The sequence below is a fragment of the Mastigoproctus giganteus genome, chromosome 12 (genome assembly GCF_048544385.1).
Source record: "Mastigoproctus giganteus isolate SK-2022 chromosome 12, ASM4854438v1, whole genome shotgun sequence".
Lineage (NCBI taxonomy): Eukaryota > Metazoa > Arthropoda > Arachnida > Uropygi > Thelyphonidae > Mastigoproctus > Mastigoproctus giganteus.
This window is the reverse complement of record NC_143586.1, coordinates 173,529,758-173,554,909: the sequence shown is the minus strand read 5'-3', so window position 1 is coordinate 173,554,909 and position 25,152 is coordinate 173,529,758. Positions and strand designations below refer to the sequence as shown.

Sequence of the window (25,152 nt, the reverse complement as noted above, 5' to 3'; positions counted from 1 at the left end):
ACCCTAAACACACTTTAGGCGCATAAAAAGTCAGTGTGATGTCACGCTCTATATTAGCATCTTGGGCCCAGTGTTTGTCGATGGAAATATAGTTGAAGTCGATCTCGGCATCATTTTTGGCAATTTTGTGCTTTTTTATAACTGTGGTATTGACGTAGATGAAAACTACTTTCAAATGGACAGTGCGAGGCCCGATACTGTAGGAGTTACTGGATGACATGTTTTACAACAGGATTTATAAACCACCTTGTTGTCAGAAATCGGAGGTGACAGCGGAGCCTCAAATGTTACTACCCATATAATTTTTATCTCCGGTGGTAATCTCAAATACAGTGTTTTAAAGAATCCACGAACCATTCCTGCACTGGAAAAAAACGACTGAACATTTTTTTTTCTGCCTCAGAGGAAACGTTGGAACATGTTCTTCGCACTTCACACTGCGACGGCACATTATTGAAAAATGTGGAGGACACATTGAACGTGTTTTGGCATGACTTCTCCAATGTTGCTAAATACAGTTCAAGTGTTAATTTCTATTTTGTAAACAATATTTTATGTTCTTTAGATGAATAAAAAAACCACCCTGTACATGCAATACAATCAGCAACCTGGGGCTAAGGACAAAAGTACCATAAATCTAGTGAAGTACAGACCGATCACCTGTCTCCCCATAATGTTCAAGATCCTGACCAGCTGCATAACCAAGAAGATATCAGACCACTTGGAGAGCCAGAACATCGTGGCCGAGCAGCAGAAGAAATGTAAACAGATGAGCAAAGGATGCAAGGACCATCATCAAGATCGAGAACAACTATGCTGAACAACAAGTACGGATATACCCTTAAAGAAGGGAGGAAGAACCTGTACACCATCTCTCACCTGATGTAAAATAAAAGCAGCTCTGACAAAGAAAACATCAACATGTAGGTGGGCATCCTTGGAGGTCACAGGATGAAGGTGTACAGAAGATCAACAGAACCAAGTTTCTGTAAATAACTTGGAAACCACATTCGATACTTCGTCCCTCTTTATATAGAAAATTCTTATTTTCATAATGTATGTACTTATTATTCGTGCTGTCACTTGCTTTATGCCCCTTTTAGACTTAATGTCTGCTGCGTTCTTTCATTGTAGTTTCTCTCTCTCTCATAAAATTAAAAATTAGTGTCAAGGCTGATCACATCAAACTCTTCCTACTTTCCAAATATATTTACTAGTACATTGTTTCATTGCACATTGCCTCGTCTTAATGCTTTGGATAATTAATGTCTCGTGTATGCCCGGTGGAGCCATGGTCGACAACAATTGATTCAATTTACCATTTCACGCTCACTTGACCTTCTCTCCGAGTAACAAATAGTCCTGCCAGTATGAGAAAATGCAGTGTGAGATGGCTCTTGGATTATTCGTTTGTACGTAAAATGAAAAGCAATGGAAATAAATTAAATTTTAAAAAAGTTCATATCAGTCATTCTTTAAAAAAATAATAAAAATAAAAAAAACAAGAAAGAAAAATCCTTATCTTGCAACGTAAATAACAGATGTCTAGAGAAGATCAGAACTATTAGGGATTAGTCAGACTTATAATAAATAATTTTTTTCTGTTTATACTCTGTGACGCCCCAGTGAGGAGTTCACAAGATAGAGAGAATACAAAAATCAGCACCGTATTTAGCAGCCACGGGCTTGAACCCCTGTCACTCAAAGCAAGACTGCTTATGCACCCTCGCGCCTGACCACATCACAAATATTACTTCCTCTGCATCTAAAAAAACTGGGTTTTTTTTTTCTCTTTCGCTCTCGGCATTACTTTTCTTCCAGATAGCTGCTCATTCTGTACAAACCTAAAATCGCCCTACCATGGAAGATCGTTCCCACATTTAGGGCGGTACCCCCAAAACTTCAAGACTTCTCGATTCCATTCAGAAGACGCCAGTTAGGTTAATTAATGACTCACTTCTAACAGAATCTCTCCACTCTGTCAGACGATCTGTTTCTGCTGTATGCCTTTACTATAGATACTTCCATGGACACTGTTCTTCTGAATTGGCTTCTATAATTCCCACTCTCCCTTCCAAACAAATCCAAAAACGTCCAGTAACCAGTCAGAATCCTTTTTGCCGTCCAACTTCAAACTCACAGAACCAACTTTTCTTCTTTCTCATTTATCCCTTCAACTTCCTGTGGGTTGAGGTAGCAAAAAAACATCAGTGAAGTATACCTCTTCCCCACAGGTCATCTCAGAAAACGGAAGCTCCTTTCAAGCTCTGAGGTCCACAAAGCTCTCTGATTGCGCCGTGTACTCAGAAGATCCAAGAGCTGAAGGATTTTTCTTAGAATAGTTTTTTTCTTTTTTTTTTTTTTTTTTTTTGGTAGTTGTTGGCGCATCGGCTTCTGTGGCCATAATGCACCTCCCAAGGTTTTTGCAGTACTTTGATCCAAGCCCGAGGCGGGATTCGAACCCGCGACCTTTGGGTTGCCAGGCAGGCACTTTACCCACCTGGCTAGCCCGGTCGGCTCTTCGAATAGTGTATACAGAGCAAGATGTGTCTCGTGAGTAATCAGAAGAGACATAAGATAAATAATAAAACAAGAAATGTTTTGTTGTTTATTCATTGACACTCTCCATTTAAAACTTCTAAATTACCTTTACTATCATTTATTTTTCTGCTAATGAATCTAAGTCAATCTTAATTCATAACTCATTGCAATTCCAATTACTCATGCAATGAACGTATGCATTACAAAGACATAAAAATTGAAATCTTCTAATGGCGTAACAAAATCTTACCAATAGAAAACGCTATCTACCCACACTCTCCTACAAGTGAACTGTCTTCTACAGAAAAACGACTGTTCGTACACTTCTTATAAATTTAATAATTTAACCGGCAATACCATCGTGCATAATACCTAAATTTATTCTCTCATATTTTTTAACATATACTGTATTCAAAAGCTTAATCTATAATTTTATCTTCTGCCCTCTCGACCTACAAAATAACCTGTTCCCATAATTTACTTCCCTCTTCCGGATTGGGAAACAGAACGAGAAAGAAAGGGACACCCGGAGGAGGGTGAAGAAAGAAAGATATAATTTCATTGAAAAGGAGATTTTTTTTAACATTAAAGCCGATAACCCGTTGACTGTTTACAATAAGCAATGATGGACTATAGTGTCTATAAATGGTGCGTATTCTATGATCGCGTTGGGTGTTTTGCAGATGATAACAAAACTTGCAAGCAACCTCGCCCCACAATGACAAACTGAATTACAGCATAAAAAGCCTATAAAATTTACTCCCATCCGGACAGAAATGGAATGCTAGCCTTTTAAAGTTGCGTGATATCCTGTTTGGGAACATCGGACTACTTTTTTCTGTGGTTTTTGAGTACTTGAAACGTGGGCTATAAATTCCCAGGGATGTTCAATAGGTGACAAATCTAGGGATGCAGCAGGTTTGGAAAGCATATCAACGTTGCAGAGAAACCACCTGAAACGAAGCATCGTTTTCTTAAAATTCGGGGTTTTTTACCGGTTGCAGAACCGGAAAAATGGCAGGTCTAAATAGTTTCAACATAACTTCGACCTGCTAGATTTGAACAAAATCTATTGGTGAACGGGCTACTATAATCCTTAAAAGGAACCTTGACTCATCATCGAAGACAATCCATGCTTCCTTAATTCTCCCAAAGTATATACTGAGATCTGATAAATACATAACGCACCTTATTACAATCTCAAATGGTACGCGTTTTTGTATTTGGTACTAGTATTCAGGTGGGATGATATGTGCTGATACAACGGACATTCTAAGATGTCTTTATTGTTAATATATATATTCGTCGTTGATGAACAACTAACCAACAAATGTTCGCCGAAGCTAGTAAAATAGCATAATAATTTTAATTTTTTTGTTGGGGATGACGCTTTTCAGCAAACCTACAGCTGCACCAACTTTACTGTGTCTTAGAACCATCTGTGCATACTTGATATTAATGAAAGAATATCAGGCATAATGTTTAAATTTGCAGATGATACGGAGGGAGGCATTTATTGATAGTAATCATTATACTGTAACAGAATCTGAAATATTAGGCAGTTGGGCTGAAAAATGGAGTTGAAGTGTAACATTGACAAATGCAAGATACTGCGTATGGGTATTAGTAATCCTAGATTAACATACCAGCTGTGTGGTACCAACTCAAAATAGTGGAGAATGAAAAAGACCTGGGGGTAATTGTCAAGTCAGATATGAAGTTCTGAGTAGGGCACACATGCTGCCAGGACAGCTCATGGGGTTTTGTCAATGATATGCAAGAATTTTGCTAGCAGGGATAAGGAGGTGATTATCCCTTTTTACAAGGCAATGGTTATGCCACATCTTGAGTAATGTATACAGGTCTATAGGCCTCATTTTAGGAAGGATGTAGAGCTGCTGGAACGGATGCAGAGAAGAGAAACGAGATTAGTGAAGTGAACAAAAGGATACTCTTACCAAAAATTAGTTCAGTTCTGCAAATTGCAGTGTGTGAGAGGGGGGACTAGGCACCTGCGAGGTGATCTGATTGAGATGTTTCAGGCTTTGAATGAATTCAGCAAAATGAACGCCAACGGAATTCTTTCTATTGCTCAGACTATGCGCACATGAGAGGACATAAATTCAATGGAACAAACTTCCATCTGTTGTTGTGGGAGTGGGTAGTTTGAATAAACAACTATTGGAGGAGAGTTTGGACAGGTGAAGTGTTTTTTTTTTTTTTTTTTTTTTTTGTTGATGCTGTATAAGCTGAATACTAATGTAATAATCTGCGAAATTACTATTCCAGAAAAAAGCGCGAGCTAGGGTGTGTGTTCGGCGCCAAAGAAAGTAAGGCGATGAGGAGTGAGTCAGTACACTGTCTGTAATTGCGTGCATTCCTCGGTAGGTTTGCTTGACGAAAACCGACAGTTTCCGAGAAAAGGGGAAAGAGAAAAAAAGCATGCGACCCTCGCCTGAGAAGGCCGACTCACTCAGCCACGTTGTGAAACAGATCTAAATTTACTTGCTTCGTTACAGATTCGAACTCCTGCATTTTCCCTTCGGTATGGGAAGACTGATTATATAACCACTGTTCTACCCTCGACAACAGTATGCTACGTGTAATTTCCTGTTGACAGAAAATCTTTTCCCTTTACTGGAAATTATCATCACTTATCATGGACAATTTCCATCAGCGAGTTTGCATAGTTGTATCTGAAGTGGGATGATCATATTTAATCCCAACTCGTTTTAGATCTTGCAGACTAATTCTGCTTTGTGATAGAGTTCACCCCACTTCAGTGTGAAGGTAACTTTTCACGTAGGGTGGTATATGGAGGCCCTTTCTTTCGGCTGCATAGCTCAACAGTAGAAATTGTAATCGTAGAACGAGCGAGGTTCAAAGGCTTTCGTATAGAGGCTCTGGAAGTGACTTTCGAAGAACTTCCAGCACAATTCTGATAGCATAATGACTTCTGAATTGTGCTGAGGCATATACTGGAAATCAGAGTCCAAACAAAGCCTAATTAGAAACCGCTACATTTATAACAGCGTGCAGTGATCTGTACCACACAACACAGAAGAACTTACTGGGAAGGGATTCAGTTTCTTAAGAGTTTGTGCGGACATGTTTGATAACTTTTGTCTTATCATATGTTACTAGTATTACTTGCTGTTATGGGTGTTGCATCAGTCATCAATGTAAAGTACTGACTGTAAAAAATAATACATAATCGACAAAACTTTTTTTTTTTTTTTTATCAAGTAGGCCTAGAAATCTAATGTGCTGGAAAATAATCTGATGAAGATCTAGTTGAAGATCTGACTCAAGATGCAACGTGTGCTTACGGCAAAGTGTATTGTAGCGGCATTTTGCTTAAAAAAAGTCGATAGCCGTTATTCTGGGAGGAAACTATCTGTTTACTTCGTTGATACCTTTCTATTAGGCACATGTTTTCAGAATGACAGGAGACAAGCAAGGTCAACCGCGTGCAGGTCTCAAATCGCCGTATGTTAGATATACGTTTAATTCTGGAGCAAAGTACCACACCCTCCTTTCTGACAGGGAAAGAGGGTGTGGCGATCTGCACAGAGCCTTGATGAACTCCTTATACATGGGAAACACACACACACACAGTATCTAAAAATGATCTGCTAGTCAAAAGATTTCAGGAGATGCCTTCGCAGGATAAATTTATGTAGAACTTGAAGAATCCCATATCGCACGTTGTACTGAACGTTTTCTCGGCATCCAGACATATTCCTGAGAAGAGCAACTCGAATATTCGTTTAAGCTTCGATGATAAGATCAAGAGTTGGCCTATGCTTTCGAAAGCCATGTCGATTATGATTTAATAATTTTTCTTCTCTAAATTGTCATCTTAACCAATGTTTCCCCTTTTTCCAATAGGGCGAAACATTTTTTAGGCCAGTGTGGTCTTCCTAGCTTCTGAATAGCTAACGCATAAAAAGAGCACCAGTTGATAGAATAATAATCCCCTGAAAAACTTCTGCTGTATGATTGCAGAAGGGAACCTCAAATGTGCAATCATATTTGTATACTCGTATATAAAGAAAAGAGACTTAAAAATTGTATGGGAGAAGAGTAATAAATATTATACAGTGGCAATTAAACTGAACGGCTGTTTCAAGAACGTAAAACGTTTACTTTTCATTTCTATTAATCACAGAAAAGGAAAAAATCATTTAATTTAAGAAAAGAAAAGAAAAGAAAAAAAAAATCAAACCCTTCTGAAATGTAACGCACTGCGTGCATCCTAAGTCATTGCTTCTTGAAGCCAAAGAACGACTGGTTTGTATTTTGCCCTTTGTAGGTCATAAACGTCATTCCATGATTTATCTCTTAGTCCACGACAGTTTCACTGAATTAGCGTGTGCATTGTTTTGGTTTAGTTTGGTGTATCTTTGTTGTGCTTGTCGACTTCTTTTCTCCTTCGGGAGTGTTGGTCATTAGTTTTATGGCGCATCAGCATCTAAGGCTATTGTGCGCCCCTTCGGGAGTAACGGTCTGCAGTGCCCATATCATCCTTGGTATGAGCCCTCGTGGATAGCAACTTGGTATATTTGCTGTCCTCCTCACAACCGGCGTAAAAGACCAGAGTTCGAATTTTTATGGGCTTTATCTATCCTCGCCTGAAACCGACTAACTCGGCCACGTTGTGAACAAGAACCATAAAATTTCCTCGCGTCATTGGACGGTATTCGAAGTCAGGTCTTTTCCACCCGGTGTGGGGATGGCGGTAATTATACTAACTGTACTAACCACGACAGCTCGTATGTCGGACCATTTCCAGACTATAGCGAATGTTAAAGGTACTATTAAGTGCGTCTTCAAAGGTTACTGAGAACTACTCCAAATCTTTGATTATGGACAAGAGTATTTTCGATTTTCTGATGATGCATAATGATATATATTTTTTTTGCTTGCGTTTATCAGGAAACCATTTTAAAAACGCTCCCGTGTTATGCAATGCAAGATAAAGTTTTCGAATTACTACACTGCTCGACACAATTAACAGAACAAAATGTTTTTCGTGAATATTTTATTGTGAACAATGTTGCCAAACTCGAATATTTGATATAATAGCCATCCTGGCATGCAAATTCCGAGTGTCCAATACAAATCGATCTACCACCTTACAAAGCCGCTCATTGTGCAAATTATTCATGCCTATAAAAAGCGATGTGGTTGCGTGGTCGCAACCACATCGCTTCATTCCGGTTTATTGGCTTGCTCAGTGGGATAGCCAGTCATTGTCGTTTAGATGATTCTTTGAAATGGCAGGTATTGGACGACTTTAAGCCGGACAGTCGCATGTGGCACGTTGGCTTAATGTGTCACGAAGTGTATCTCCGCACTATGGAAGTAGTTTCAGGAAATAGGAACCATTACAAGAAGAGCTGGCCAAGGTCACCCGAGGGATACCTCAACCAGAACAGACGCGATCTAGTTCTAACAGCAAGACGGAACCCTACGATGCCCAGTCATCAACTGTCTCTTGGGGTTGCTGCAGCCACAGGTGAAAATAATTCTAACTGGACTGCGTTAAGAAGGCCCAATTAAAGTAGACTCTTAGCAAGGAAGCCAGTGGTTTGTTTCCCATTAACCCCAAACCAACACAGATCTTCAAAACTAGTGCCATGCACTTGACTTGGAGCCCTGACAAATGGAGTACAGTTGTTCTGTTCTCTGATGAGTCCTGTTTTAGCCTACAGATTCTAGACGTTATTTCATCTAGAGACAACGAGGAATGCGGTACCATCCCTCCAACATCAGAGAAAGGGACACTTACGGTGGAGGCTGTGTTCTCGTGTGGAGCGGAATAGTGAACAGCCGCATCCCTCCATGTTTTTGTTAGGGGTACCATAACTGCGCAGAGATACCGAGAACAGATCCTTATGTGCGACTTTTAGGAGTACGTTTGCGCAGATTTTATTTTCATGCACAGCAATGCCCATAAAGCTGAAGTAGTAGAGGAATATCTTGAAACTGAAGATATCTAACGACTGCCGTGGCCAGCAACAATCACTACCCTTAAATCCGATTGAACATGTTGCACACTGACAGCCAATTCCTCGGTCGCTTGGTGAGCTTTGTCTACGCTGGTGGAAGAAAGGGATGCGTTTCCACAGAATCTTTATAGACACCCTTTTATGGAGCATGGTTTACCGCTGTCAGACCTGTTTAGCCGTTGGAAGGGACGATACGCCGTACTGATATCATATGACCATATTCTCGAGTAGCTTATACCGACTTCTGTAATGCGACCTTTTTGGTAATTCTTATACAACCCCTATAAATGTCCGAAGTTTCTTGCTGTCTCCTCCATCGTTATTCTGTAGTACACCACCACACCAAATTTTGTCCCGCTGCATCTCAAGCAGCACGAGTTACACGTTTTCTATGTGGTGTGTTCATTTTGTGGAACAGTAGAATGTTAAAAAAGGAAAGGAATTATCATTCGTTTTCTTGCTTGTTAATTTTCGGAGTGCAGAAAAATGCTGGGCACGTTTATTATTTTTACATATACGTAATTAACTCATAAGAACTGCAGTTTATCTCGGTCAATACTGATGAGCACATTAATAAGGAAGGAAAAGGGGCGGAAATGAAGTGAAATAGCATTTCTAAGAGTATGCCAACGAAAGATTGTTTAACCTAGTTATCGTGAAAGAAACTAGTCCAAATAGAGTATCTGAAATCTAGAAATAGGAGGGAAAATTGCCACACCAATATGACTGTGGGGAAAGATTCTTTGAAGCATGTTAACAGGAAACGGCTAGAGCGAATTTCCCATGCAGGGATGATACGTTGGCTTATTTGGTGACAGTGGCATTTCCTGTTTCGAGTGTGCAGTTTCTCCATTACTGTTCCAACTTAAGATATAAAATTAATAGTTAAGGGCTTTGCATCATGAGGGGTGGACGTTAGAATGTAGACGTTGAGTTTAATTTGAAATCGAATGCCACTGTAGTTCCGATACCCGACTCTTATGATTTGACCTTGGTTTAACTTGCAAGTGGGAAGTTAGCACGCACTTCATGCTTTCTGTTTTGGGTCTAGTGCAAACATTGGAGTGAAAGGAATAATACGTTTTATCTAAGCGGAATAAGCACACACACCTGTCTAACACGTGACTAAATTGCGTGTAATCTGCTAGCGACAATTCAAACACAGAGGACTTCGTACTTTGTTCATAGGCACACATCCTGTACTGCGATCCACAGATGGGTTAAACAGCTAAAGTACTCTTTATTACCTACTTTATTGTCCAAAATAAGAGACTTACAAATATTTTAGACCGTTAAAGAGATTAGTCAGCCACTAACTGATATAATTGCAAGAAATATGAATTTAAAAAGGTGTGTGTGTACACAGACATTGACCTGTCGAGAGCACTTGGGTAAATTGAATGATTGAATTGAATATTTCTTTGATTGAATTAAATTAAATTGAAAAATTAGATTGAATTAAATTGAATATTTCTTTGATTGATGTTGGAAAGATGCCGCTTACTTCCAAAATCAAATTCTTATGCCCACTAAAGATTTGTTAAAACATTTGGATTATTTAAACGAATAATCTGAATTATTGTTCGATCAATGCGTTATGCTTCAGGGTTGATGTTTTTATTAAATAACTAACAGAATTTTAGTCAGTTGATATTATCCCTCGTGTCTCTAGTTATTAAATCAGATTTATATATTTGTCGTGTTAAAATACACAGCTAAATAAAAACCCTAAGAAAAAAAAAATTCCTAAATTCACTAACCCTCTCGCTTTTATATAAAAAAACTGTATAATGTCGTTTACCCCATCAAGGAAGTATGGAGAGACAGCATCACACAGTTCATTTTTTGCCTACTGTTTATGAGTAGGCAGGTAGACTGCATTGCTTCACTGTGGTAAAATTAATAAAATATACCACTTACACTTCTGGGTGCCATTCATAACTCTACCGACGTTTATCCGATTTCAACTGAACCTTGACAAAGTATGTTCGGAGCATGCGGCTACAGATGAGATAACACGAGCTCTCCCTCGATTAAACGTTCGAAATCATGAATTTTCCAAGGATAGATATTTTTTTAATCTACCCCAGGAAACTTCAAGATATCCCCAGACGAAAATTTTGAAGCTCTGTGATGAAGACAATCTCAGAGAAACTGTAAAAAGGGGTTACGCACACAACCGTAGCTTTCCAAGGCTCCTTTCGTAGCTTTCGCCTTCTTTATCAACAGTGTTTGGCAATGACACTGAGATTCAGAAAACAGGTCACAGCACGAAACCCACGGGCGGAAAATCGTGGGAATCGTCTTTCAGCTTGGACAGGATGAGCGATGCGTCTGGCACCATCTCCTTTCCTCGTATGGGAGGGTTGAACTCCCATGATCCTCCACCCGTGGATTCCGCGCTGTGGTTATGGGGTTTTTTTTTTATATATACAGTATATATAATAATAAAACCGTATGTGTCAGCTAGCACGTGCGTGTCAGCGCCACAGTTCGAAACTACGAAACCCAAACATCTGATATTTTGCATACTAAATTTTCTATGAATTATTAAAACTTCTTTCATTTCTAGCTGGCGCCATAATCGATTCAAATATTAATTAAATGCGGAAAGTTGTAAACTAAAGTGACATTTATGACTTCTAGCAAATATTGCATATTTGCAGAGACGCCCGCACGCATCCAGGGACACAAGCAAAATGGATCTTCACACTTTAAGACTTTTGCTTTGTTCAGAATGAGTGGACAAAGCCTCAGTAAGCTGCCTTGGAGGATTTCGATGGTGCTATGCAAACCCTTCGACATAAACTGCAAAGACATGGCAATGTCCTCCGCTTCGGCTGGTGGCTTTTACCACACATTCACTATGCAACCACACTTTTCGTAGTGAGTGTGGGAAGGAGGCTAGTGAGAATTTCACTGAATCGCCCTTACCAGAAACTTTTTTTCATTCAGAAAAACAAGCAAACTGACCCTAAGATAATGGCAATTCAGAAGTTGCCGAAAGCGTGATAAATGGTGACAATTAAGATGAGAATATTTCAGTTAGAGTTTTCTTAATGAAACTGTAAGATGTAAAATCTTACATATATATTATTTTATAAAAAGTGAGATTTATTTAAAATAAAGATTAGGAAATGGCAATATGGGGCAGCGGAACAGTACTGGTCACAAATACTAATTAGATAATGGGTCACAGGCAAAGGGATTAAATGTAGACAAGGTAACAAGTAAAGGTTAGCGTGGGAGACTACGGGCCGAACGTAGCTATGGCTACTGGCGAGGAGGTGTGAGCAATTTAGGCTAGGACAGAACAATACGAGAAGGACACAATCGGTCGGACATTCCTTTTGATCGGGGACACCTGAAAACCAGCCAGATGGTAAATAGGGGTCAAATGCTCAGGTGAGATTTTAAAATTGCCGTCTGACTGTCGGCGATCGCAAGGTTAGAAGATAGTGGAAAAACAAATTCGTTAAAAGCACAAACAAAGTAGCGGCGCGCTTCAAAGGAACAGACAATCTGGGAAAATTATAATTTATTAAAATAAGAGGTTGAATTTACATAGTAAAATTAGCTTGAGAAAAGTCGAAGGACGAATAGGGCAGAAAGAAAGTTGATAAAAAGGAGAAGATTGGTTATAGGAGAAAAAAGGGGCAGACCTGACATACAAGGGCGGTACGTGATGGAGATGAGAAAAAGGGAGTGAACGGGGAGAGAGGGGGCACACAGTTGAGATTTTGTTAGTGTTTGGTGAAAATGGGTTAAAAAGAACAGACAGTTGAGTTTGTGGGTTTTTATGAGAGGCAGAGAACCCCGAGTTGAGTATGTGGGGGTGTGTGGAAATGTGTTAGGAAAATACAAAGTTTAGATTCTCGTCGGCGTTTGGGAAATGAGTTAGGACAGGCAGTTGAGTTTTTGTGTCGTGTTATAAAATGTGACAGACACAGAGTTGAGAATTTGGGAGTGTTTTGCGAAGATGAGTTAGTAACATGGACAGTTGAGGGTTCTGTTGTGGCAGGAAATATGTGTCAGTTAACAATTGAGTGTTTGGTCGTGGTGGGAAAAGAGTAGGGTAGCGCCCTGGGAAGTTTTCTTCCTGAAAGAGTTCTTAATAGGTGGAGTGGGAAAACGAGGGTATCACCCTATGAGTTTTTCCTTGTGAAAGGTTTTAATAAAAAGGTGGAGAGAAAGAGAGCGAAATCCGCAGAATCAGTAGCTCGAGAGAAAGGAGCGAAAACTCGGAATTAGTAGCTCGATAAAGTGGCGAATGGAAGTAGCCGTATAAGGTGAGAAAAGGCCTCAGGATGAAGATAGCAGCCCCCATATCGACGGAGTATGATAGTATGCAACGTGCCAGCCCAGTTCAGGTGTACAGTGAGTCCATCAGAATACCAGAATTGTGATCCTCACTAGAAAAGTCGCTAGGAGTTCTAGAATGAATGCCCTGATATACGATGTTGACATTTCCAACTAAGAGGAAATTAAGTAAGTGACTAACATAGTATTCTCGTTACCTTAAAGGACTTTAGGACCCTAATAACAGATTAGTGGAGATTAAGATACTAAGAGATATATACATGTATAAAAATATATACGTAATGTAGAGAGAGAAGTTAGATAATAATAATAGAAATTTGACAGGTATAACTTTGTAATTAGTGAAAAGAGCTAAACAAGAAGAAAAGGGTGTTAACGATAGTAGTGGCTTTGATTAATAATAAAACATATGTTATGTTATAAGCAAAGGAGAGAAAGGGAATATTTGTCATAAGTTGTTTCCTGAAAAATGTAGGTATAATTAGCATTTTGGAAGGGGAGGGTAAAGTCCTAGACCAGTGTATAAGGTAAGAATTATGGAGCATGTAAGGAAATTATGGATCATGTGCAAGGAAGAAACTATAACAGTTGCTGTACTAATATTGTTTGTGTTGTAAAGGAAGGGATAACGTTAATAGAGTATAACCAATGTACTTAGTTATATATATATATATATAACTAATACTAAGTAGACAAAGTTGAATATTAATAGTACATGCCTCAGTTTGTTCATTTTTTTTTATGTTGTATATATATGTAAATAAACTATGTTATATTATATATTTGTGTGTGTAGTTTGTCATCCTGGAACATCCAGCTTTTCCGAAGGGAATTATAATTAATCGAGAACTTCCCTTGAATTTGGAATTCTTCTGTGAAGCAAGGTCAGATACACAAGTGGGGGAAATAAGAATAAAGTGGACAAACACATAATAGGGAACAAACAAAACGAAATAAGAACAATATAAAAATAAATAAATAAATAAAACAATAACTAAAAATATATAAAGCATCATTTTTTATTCCACCCAACCCCCACAAAACACTTAGCAACTGCGAAAAGCAGGACTTTAAAATTTTGCACGATCGCAAATGGTTTTGCCAAACATCCACTAGAAATTATACAGTCAGTACTAACCACAAAAAGAGTTCTCATTTCCTTGGTAATCTGAAAAATTACATATGTTAACTGCACCAAATACCAATGAGACAGTAAACTAACCAACAGAATTTCATTCTACTAAGTGGGTCTCCCATAAATTCAAGCTTCCATCATGTTTCACAGGAATCGAAACTACCTCTCCCCAAAAAGTTTTAAAAGATATTCTGCTTGCTGTCAAGAAGTTCCTTCCACATGACATTCAAACCACAATCACGACTGAAATTGCAGCGAGTCAGGATTTATTTACTCCACGCATTTCGATCACCTTGTGATGTATTTTTTGAATTTAGGCAATTTCAATTCCCTCTTTGCCAAAGTTTCACTATGAATATTCAAAGTTGATGACCACGAATTGCAAAGTCCATTCTGTAGGGTTGATAATGGACTAAAAAACCTTTTATTAATTATTGTAGTTTACCATACGGAAACCCTACATTAATAAAATATTAATCAGCACTATAATAAATTGTGGCGTATGAAACAGCTCAATTTATTACAGTGCTTCCACTGCGCTACCTGCGAGGGCTGTCTGACAACGTTAGCAGCCTGGCTCAAAGCACGGTTCTTTTGAAATTCAGTGCTATATATATACGTTTGAAATTAATTCTGGGCTGATCACTTTTGTAGGCCAAAGTATTAGAAAATTTCTTAGTCATACACAATTTCCTACTATCTGAGGAGTGTTCCATTAGTTTTATTATGTTAGTCTGTGTTGTATTTCAAAATATTGTGTTAAAATACCAAGTTCTTTTTGGATAACAGCTGCTCTTTTGTTGTATGTAGGTGTTGCTTCTTTGATCTCTAGCGCAACGGATTTTATTTTATTTTATTTTAATGCTTTGATCAGAAAACTAATTACCGAGCTTCAATTAAAGTCTAAGACGATATAATTTCATCTATATTTAGAGTAGAAAATGTCATCTTCAATACACACCGGCAAACTAAAGCTAAAGTAACAGTGGACAAACTATTGCTTGGTCAATTATGAAACAAGAGACTTCCTTAAAGGGAAAAAAAAAGTATTTTGCTACTTACAAGGACAAGGCCAAATGCTCTGTAAGAGTGATAGAGCATGCAACAAGATTCGAACGAAAGTCGCGTCAGTTTTAGAAAAAAAGAAACTAACTTTCGATGATGTTTGTAGATTCTGAAATATTCAGCTTTAGATCTTTGTTTTGGTGTATTAAGTGACCTCTAGTTTTAAATGTTTAATAAGCAAACGCGTTGGATGAAATAAATTATTCACAAATTTTGACCCACTTTTTTTTTTTCCTCTGTGCTTCTCGCGGCTGTCGCTGAAGATAGGAACTCTTTGCTAACAGGGGAATTTATACCCGTGTATAATATAAGTTTATAACTCCCGTTTGAGTTTATAAGAAAGAAAGACCGTATTCTTGTTACATGGGAGAATAAAGTTTATTGAACCCAGTTTTTTGTTGACCTAATCTGCTCAGCGACACAAACAATGAATGGGCGACGTTTTTGAATTCGTCTTTGGAATCCTGCCATTTTGCTAATGGATAGAGAGAGAACTTAATTATCTCTACAGCTGGCTATTTCACATTAACAAATGAGCTGAAAGCCCTCTACGGCACTGGCGTCAAAGGCGACATCAAGAATCACCTGGAATGGCATCGTGACAGGATTTCTATTAATCACTTCAACGAAACACTGCTGGGAGAGTAGATGGAAAGACAGACAAATGTTCGAGTCTGTACCGATTAAAAACGAATACCCCTAAATGTATTAAGAAAAATACTCCCTTTGCTTGCATCCATTTCCACCCATCCATAAACACCCAGATTTCAAAAATTCACCACCAAAGATCTAGAACAGAACGAACGAAATGTCCAAGTTCCCACAGTTAAGTGAATGCAGTTCTATGGAAATGTTATGACATAACAAACTTAATTTAAGTTTATTTTAAGTGTTTCCTAATATATGGGCCGTACTTTCAGGACCTGAAAATAGTGAAAGAGTTCATATAAACAAGTTTCCAATTCTGAAGCTGTGTCTGTTTGAATTTTAAAAAAAAATGGCCACGGAGTTTAACTGTAAAAAATAGTTAAAATAATAAATAAGAACAAGCAAATATATATATATGTTCAATTATTAATTTTAATATGTGGAGAATCGAATAGCTCTGGACACTTAAATACCAATTAAACTCCTTGAAGAAGTACAGGAATTATGTAGCCTTGCAGTACTTAGAGCTAAATCATTAGCTATGCATTCTTCACTCCAGGAACTCCTATAGAATGAAGCAGAAGGTAGAACTACTTGATGTAAAGTTACTTTTGATAACAAAAAATAACTTTCGGATTTTCAAAAAAAAAAAAAAAAAAAAAGACTTCGTATCTACAAGATTTGAAAACGCAGTAACTTGTTATAGTAAAGTAATACGAGATTCAAAGTAAAAAAAGTGATGGGAAAGTAGAATGATAGATGACTCACCTTCATCTTTTTGAGGTAATGTCCTTGAGCGTAGTATTTCTTCGGGATGAAAACAACACCATTTCATAGCTGCAATTCCACTGCCAAAAAAGAATTGAAAAATTCGAAGGAAGCGCAAAATTTAGGTGTTACGCAACCACTCTGAGCAACACTTGATCTACCTCTTCCTGCCTCTGGACGCTTAAATATTATTCTAAGCTCCGGCTTCTCTGCAACCCCATTTTAACACGCCTCTTTAACATGGCTTCCTCAACGTCACGCAACGGCGTTTACGAAACTCGGAGCGTGATGGGGGAAAACACGCATCACTGACCTATGACAGCGAAGTCTGAGGAAGGGCATTGCAGAGGCCCTCTGCGATCGCTAGTCAGTCAGTCACAGCTGTCCCGAACTGTGACAACTGCGCGTTGTTTGGGACAAACCGGTGATGAAGGCAGACAAGCCTCCCGAGAATTGCCAAAGTCATCAGAAGAGATACTACTAGATACTATGTTAAATTAAGAAAACGAGATGTACTATTTCGACTTTCAAGAAGGCATTTGAAATTTTTTTTCTTTCTACGTCTATGAATCTCGATTCTTTAACTTAGGATTAGTTTCGTTTTATTTGTGTTTTTTTAAATATAATAAAAGCAAAAAAGTATTCTTCAGCCGTGGGTGCTTACGATTTCAATATACAATACTTAAACAACCTACTCCAGTCTTCACAGTACCATGAAAGTACTGAAGTATGAAATTACAGCAGTAAAGTACGTGAATTATGTTAGTGTCGGTTCCCTATAAAGCTCTGATCCTCTGCAAAAAAAAAACTTTAGTGTGACCTTGAAGAGGCATTCAACTGTAAGAAAACATTGGGGAAATAAATAGGACGGCGGATATAGTGGCTGTGCAACTCATTTACAGAAATGTTTATGGGTTCGATTCCTATCGCAGATCACACCTAAAAGGTTTTTTTTTTTTTTTTTTTTTACTCAGGAATAAGTCACTGGTTTCGGAAGCAGATGCGAATTTCCCCTGAGGTTATTCTAGTTTTTAATCTAATTTAAAGCAGAGATCGAAATTGAAAATCTTACGAAAGGAAACGTTTGCCGACTTAGACGTGCAGAACCAAGTCAATTCGTATACACCTATTACTGATGCATATTAGGAACCGGAAGGGCATTCCAGTATCTATTCTGAACCATGATTTAAGGCATATATTTTCTTTTTAAATAGAAAAAGCATTCTCCATCTTCCTCCCCGGGCCACCAATTTCATAACAGCTGTAACACAGTAGTACACATGTTTGAATTGAACATTCTTCTATCCCACAAAACCGTTAAATACAGTAACATATCTAGTTTTTGATGCATTCTTTTTCTCGAAATTACGGAGTTCCAATATTCTAAAACAGGGGGGGAAAATGGAGAGAGGGACATTTCGAATATATAAATTAAAAAAGGGAGGGGGGCGCAAACTTTAGGCAAACAGATGATCATATTCGCAGATGTTCGCATACAGATGATCATAAGTAGTGTCATTTTAATTCAGAATCACCAAGGCTCAACAGCTGTCGAACAACTAGCCAATGGTTACACGTAGGGCATCCACGTGTAGTCGACGCCTGTGGCGAACGTCGAGAAGACACGCAGCACAGTGGTCCAGCTAAACAGCTAATACAACGTAGGAACAGCAAAAGACCAATATCCACATAGACTATGCACAGACATTACCTTGTATAGTCTATGGGAATCGACGGACCTTGTTTCTCTCATGGTCATGCGAGAAACAAGAAACTGTGCCTTGCATGGGCACGTCAACACCACCACTGGACCACCGAGATATGGAAATCTGTCACTCGATCTGATAAAGCCCGTTTCTAACTCCATCACGCTGATGGGCATATCTGCACTTCGAGAAAGCAACAGGAGGCCATGACTCCTGGATGCACTGTTGGTGTTCGGTAGGCTCTCTGATCATCGTTAATCAACGGAACACCTACCTTTCTATCATCGCAGTCTTCAGAATAACAGTGCAACCAGACAACTCTGGGGTTGGATGTAGAAGTTTTACAGTGGATGTAGACATGGGAGTTTCTCTTCCTATTGAACTCAGCTCGGAATTCGGGTGCACTAAGTCGTCTACTGCGTTTAGAAATCAGTGTTATTATACATCGCTGAACCAAAACATTATGACCAGCTACCTAATATGATGTTGGTCCTCCACGTGCAGCCAAAACAGCTCGTACCCGGCGAGGCATGGACGCTACAAGATTTCTAAATGTCTTGTGGTATCTGGTACCAACACGTAACCAGCAGATCCTTTAACTCCTGTAAGGTCCGTGGTTGAGACTCCGCAGATCGGAGTTGCTGTTCCAACACAAACCACAGCTAGTGTACAGACAGAGTACACTAGCGTACTCTGTACAGAGACTGAAGACTGGGAGGAAAGACAGAAAAATGGGGCGATAGAAAAGATGACCCCGAGTAGTCAGTGGGGCATGCCCATGCCCCACCAGAAGGAAAGGAGGGGGTGGTGAGGAGGCAGGATGGCCGTCACCTCCCCCCCCACGCCGGGCAACTTGGAGTAAAAGTAAAAGACCGTGCAAGGGCGTCGGCCCAGAATGCCAAAAAGGCACATGTGCAGCATGGAGCTGCTTTATCAGGCCAGTAGTCAATCCTGGGATCACATCCGGTCCTTGACATCTACATGTCCAATTCTAGTGGTGTCATTCCTGGGACAGCTAATTAAAATCTAGGTCCCATCCAAGAGGTGTAGTTGTATCAGTCGTGTGTCATGATTGGTTTGGAGCCTAGACCACATTCCAGACAGTGGAACTGATGAACCCCTGAAGTTGAGGTTTGGTAGAGGAATTGACTTTGAAGTTTGCCCATGGGAGGAATCCCGTTCGGTGAAATAGTAATGTTAGGTTGTTGGTGAAGTTTAGTCGTCCATCTAGTTGAAGTTCAGGTAGGGAAATTAAGGTGGGATTTGGCCCATAGGAGGAATCCTGTCCAGTGAATTTGTTTTCAAGTCAGGTTGAGTCATTTGTCAATGATGTTTGGTCCTGCATCTAGTAGAAGTTCTGTCGTATGAAGTGAGTCCAATCGGAAGAGTTCAGCGGAGTCCACTTAGGTGAGTGGGTCTAAACCCATTGCCCTGTGCTCCTGGGCACAGTGATGGGCCTTCTAGTCAGTCAGTCTGTTTGTCCTAGTATAGGGTTGTTTTAGATTTGATCAGGCGGAGGCGAGAGGGTTTGCCTGGAGAATAGTTCCTGTGCAAACTTGGAGAAAACATGATAGGTCTGGTCATCTTCTAAGAGAAGGTGTTCCTGGTTCTTCGGAATGAATTGAAGTCGAGTAATGAGGTTGCTTCTCAGGTCGTTGTATAGGTCATCGTCAGGTGGCTCCAGTTCTCTTGGGCCAATAGGTGATGTTTAGGTAGGTGGTAGACGTCAGAGTGCCGGCACACGACTGGACCCAGGGTATCCCAGCAGAACATCGCCCAAACCATGACACTGCCGCCACCGGCTCGTTTTCATCCCACGGTGCATCCAGGCGCCATCACGTCCCCAGGTAAACAGCGCACACGTACCCGGCTGTCCACATGGTGCAACAGGAAACGTGATTCATCAGACCAGACTACCTTCTTTCAATCACTCAAGGTACAGTTTCAATGCTCGCGTGCCCATTGTAGGCACTGTCGCCGGGGAACCGTGGTCAGCATGGGCACTCGGAGCGGCCTGCGGCTACGCAGCACCATTTTCAGCAAGGTTCGATGTACTGTGTTGTGACACATTACTCCCGTCACCAGCATTCCAATTATCAGCTAGTTGCACCAGTCGCCCTTCTGTTGCCACGTACCATCCAGTAGAGCCTTTGCACACCTCGAGCATCGATGAGCCGTGATCGTCTAACACCTCGCCGGCGGTTCGTGGGTTTCCCCTCCTCGGACCACTTTCGGTAGGTACCCTAACCACGGCTGACAGTGAGTCACCCACCAGCCGTGCCGTTTCGGATATGCTCTGACCCAGTCGTTTGGCCTTTGTCAAACTCGCTTAAGTCCTCTGCCTTTCCCATCTGAAGAACAAGAGCAACACTGATTAACGGAGCTCAGTATCAAGTGTTTTTTAAACAGTGTCCCGACCCGCGCACGCTCCGTAGTTCACCTGCAATTGCTTCGATTTGCATAACGACTCGCTGGTCATAATGTATCTTGTTATGCGCTTTCATCCTGATCGTGGTTTGTCCTTTAAACTGCCAGTCCCCTTGAAGCGTCGAATCATGGTAGTTTGTACTCCATGTAAATGAAAACGTAAATGTTTGTAAATGAAACTAGTTTTTTGCCAATGCTTCTCATGGAATAACTTTCTTTATACAGAGTTATACAACAGCAATTAGTTTCTTATTTGTTGCCATGGTTATCACAAAACTTGCATCAAAACACTCTTTCTGAATGATTAAGTTGCAGCTCTTACTCTAATTTATATTATTTAAAAACATTCTAGAATCATCTACAATCTTCCATAATATTGAAACAATATTCAGTTTTTAGAATATTCCATCACATTCGCGAGTGTTCTACACGTTTCTGGAGTATTCTAGAAATTTCTTAGATATTATTTAATTTTTTTTAAATTTGTATACATAAGAAAATATTTTAATAAATTGGTAAACAACTTGGTCCTATTTTTAATATTTGAAAATTAAGAAAAAATGAAATAAGATTCCAAACTTTTGGACAGAAGTGTACATATAAACAAGTTTACTTAACGCATTGCGTTACATTTCAGGAAATAGTAATAATTCGTGGTTTATAATAAAAAAAAAGTGAAAGCAATGCTTTTCGCTTATGCGTGAACAGAGAACAGTTCGTTTCACGCATCCGCCATATTGTTTATCCATTACTGCAACACCTCATGGCAACAAACGTAAAATCCAGTGCTTCAGCTACAATACATGGATAGCCTGCGTGATATGTACGAAAATAATAATAATAGCTGGATAATAGAAATTGGTCCGATTTTAATTGAATTTGGGAAGGCTCAGTAAATAGTCCCAAACGAGCCAAATAATTTCATGAAAATTCATCAAATGGGAATAGAGTTATTACGCGAGGACTTAAAAAAAAAAAAAAGTTTGCAGACAGACGGAAGGACAGACGAACACGAAGAAGCGAATAGGCACAGTATGCATTGTCTTGAAATAAACCCTCTCAAAAATGCCCAGACGTCCTTCTCCCGAAAGCAACCATCACCATACTCTTGAATGGCCACCGCATCCAAAAAGTCGATCATCACAATGATCTAGGCATTACCTGGGACAAATTATCCTTCACGGAGCCTTTCTTAACCACAAACCTAGCCGCCATCTGGTGCTCAAGATAGGAATTAACTGGGGTTCATAATTCTCAACTGGTGAAAGAATACATCGTTAGGTGCATTGCTCCTGTTGCCTTATATGCTTCGGTCATTAGCTCCAGAAACGTATGTTAAAACCTTCCTATGCATTGAATATTAGTTCTTTAGGTGGTTAAACTAGATCTTCCAATTTGCCTTCGCTGTATCAAGAGGCATTCTGTATCCAAGTATGGAGTGGACACCTTGGATGTTTATCAGGACATATGCTGGCCAAGTTATTGACAGGTAGACGCGCCAGTCCTATCCGGTATCATCTCGCACCCACTAAGTCTGAGGCCATCATGCAATCTCCACATCAAGCCACTTCACTCCAACCTATTCTCTTGATAAAGATTTGTTGGTTAATCGTCGGATTTCATTTCATTTTAATAAGAAATAAAAATCTTAACGTCATCCACGTACAACTTCTCGCGAGAAGTCAAAAATAAGATTTTACATTAGACGTGCATTAGGACAGTAATGAAAGTGAATAAACTAGAGTTACTGAAGCCGGAGTGAGTGAGAGGTATCAGTACAGTTAGCGCCTGCGTGATGAACTACATAACCTGAATTTCAAGTACACGAGACACAGGTCTCCCTTAGCTCGGACTTCTCCTAATAATATCCACGAATCATATTGCAGCTTCTTGTTGAGACCAGAACACGCGACAGCTGAATTCAGGAAACAATTGTGCCCACAATGTTATCAGTTGATCAGAGAGCGAAACGCGGCTGTTATTAGCACATTCCACACTTCCTCTGGCAGAGTTGAGGAGGATACCACACAGCTTCTGGCAACACGCCATTTTTGTTGTCCCCCCCACACACACGTCCCTCCATTTCAGTAACTGACGGATCAATTCACTATCGGTTTTCATGGGAGCAAATAATGATTTCACTGCTGACAAGGTCTGAAACTCCATTTTGTGACCACACGCATTATACGACTTGTTTTGCAGGGTGAAAAGCCACGTCTGGCAAAAAATATCTTGCCACCTTTGACCTACGCACTAGTCGAGCACTTTTTAAAGAGACCTACAAAAATTCATTGCATTATTAACAAAATTCTAACCTTTGTCTTTTCTAACAGTGTGGGAAGGCAACGATTGTAGATGCTCATAAGAGCAGTGGTTGACAGGCGTTTCAGGCTCATCAGGGACTTAGACTATTCTGTGCCATTGCGTATTACTTCTGTAAGAGTGTGTTTATGTGGCAATTTGGATGTTATGATATGTGAAAAACCGGGAATAAGTCACAGAAAAAAAACTGAGAGGAACGTATGCACGTGCACACAGAAACAACGCCTGTGGTCGGTACACAGGTGGACAAAATAATGGAAACACGCGATATGAAAGTAAGTTTTTGTAAATAGCTGTATGACGCATTTACGAACGTGCATTGATGTTTTTAGTACCGTGAGGGAAAGATGATAAAAGCTGATGTTTATTTTGAGGTGTTATAAAAAGGCGCATGAAGAAAATATTTCTGAATTTCTCTTGGCAATTTTACAAGTTCTAGAGACACCGAGGTTGAACTGCTGGTTCTTTGTTTTATGGTCACTGTGGTATCTATCTTTCAAGGATTTTCACGAGTTCCAACGAAGGTATAAAAAAATTCAAGATAACTCTTGGGTGCCCCTCATATGAGGGGCACCCAGGAGTTATCTTGTCTGTCCATCTGTATTGTGTTTTTTCTCTTGTTTTGCTGGATGTAAAACCCGAGTTTTCGGAAGGGAAACTTTGCTGTCCACTCCGGAGACAGCCTTCGTGGCTATCACAGCTGGTAGGATCACCGGTTGGAAAAAGACCGGAGTTGAGTCCCGTAGATGACGGGTTGTTGTTGGAGTGGGATTTATTGGCGCAAGGGCTGCTATGACCATATTGCGCCTGTTACTTTGGAGTGTTTGTCAATATAGGAAAGGAGACTATTCTAGAAGTGATTGTATGCGTTGATCATTTTTAGAAAAGTGAACAGTTCTGATAAAGTGGCATCATTTCCAAGTATGTGGCTTAGTTGCAGAGGTTTTTGTGAGCTAATTAAAGATCTGAAACATGCGATTCTAGCTGAATGATAATGTGTACACTCAATGATAATGTGTTTTACAGTAAGTATGGTATTACAATGCGGGCAAAGTGGAGGATCTTCTCCTAGCAGTAGAAATAGGTGTGTAAGATGTGTATGGCCAATTCGTGCTCTTGCCAGCACGACCTCTTCCTGCCTGTTTGAACGGGAACTGGATCTCCACAACTGTGGATTGTGTTTTATTTCAAGAAGTTTGTTACCTCTTTGATTATGCCACATTTCAGACCACATCTCAGTACATATCCGCCGTATGACTGGTTTATAATCAGAAAAAGGAACATGGATGGAATCGAAGCAAGTGGGGTGTTTTGCTGCTTCGTCTGCACGCTTATTTCCTGGAATTCCAACGTGGCTTGGTATCCAGCAAAACGTGACAGTCCGATTATTTTTGTTGAGATGGCATAACTGTAACCTGATTTGTGAGAGGAATGGATGCAAATGTTGTGATTTATTCTGTAGGGCATTCACCGCACTTAAAGAGTCTGTATATATTATTACTTGGGTGTTTGGAACATCGTTAAGGAGTTTTAAAGCCATTTTGATTGCGTATAGTTCGGCCGTAAAAACACTGCATTCAAGTGGTAATTGGACAGAGACAGTGCATGTAGGACTCATTACTGCAGCTCCCACGGATATATCAGTTTTGGAGCCGTCCGTGTATATCTGAAGACTGTGAGCATTGGTCAATGCGTGATTCGCATGTAGTTGTCTAAGATTGTGGTTCGATAAGGAGTGTTTTCCCCACTGAAGAAAATAGTCGTCGCAATGAGGTATATACATTGCCCATGGTGCTTGTACTGCGTCCGTAGCTTGAAAGATATTTCCAAGATAGATGTTCCAATTTTGAGTTACCTCTTGTAGCCGAATACCAGCAGGTTTGTTTTCGTTGGGTTTATTTCTATATAAGTTTTCCCACTGCGGTTCAAAAAGGTATGTCCAGATGGGATGAGACGGGTGACTACGTAATTTGACTGCATAACTAAGAAGCAATACTTTTCTCCTAAGATGTAGTGGAGGTTCATTGGCATCTATATACATACTTTGCACTGGGGATGTCTTAAAGGCCCCTAAGGCAATCCTGAGAGCACTATGCTGGACCGGATTGAGCCAAGTCAATGCTGTCTTTCGTGCAGAATCATAAACTGGGGCTCCATAATCTAGACGAGATCTTATTAAGGTTCGATATAGATGTAGAAGAGTGAA

General features: G+C 39.8%; 1 protein-coding gene across 4 annotated transcripts in view; it reads right to left on the bottom strand.

Moving 5' to 3' along the window:
• The window catches only part of LOC150077602 (1-phosphatidylinositol 4,5-bisphosphate phosphodiesterase delta-4-like), a 298,832-nt gene that overhangs the window by 169,937 nt on the left and 103,743 nt on the right, over positions 1–25,152 (bottom strand). The window contains exon 1 of one of the 4 annotated variants that reach the window (XM_090386232.1): positions 16,492–16,742. The exons of 2 other annotated variants lie outside the window; for them this stretch is intronic. In XM_090386232.1, coding sequence (XP_090242358.1) covers positions 16,492–16,558 — 67 coding nt within the window. In that variant the 5' untranslated portion in view covers positions 16,559–16,742. Of the gene's footprint in view, positions 1–16,491; positions 16,743–25,152 lie in introns of those variants that run through there. One more of the 4 variants, XM_090386230.1, reaches the window with a different exon arrangement.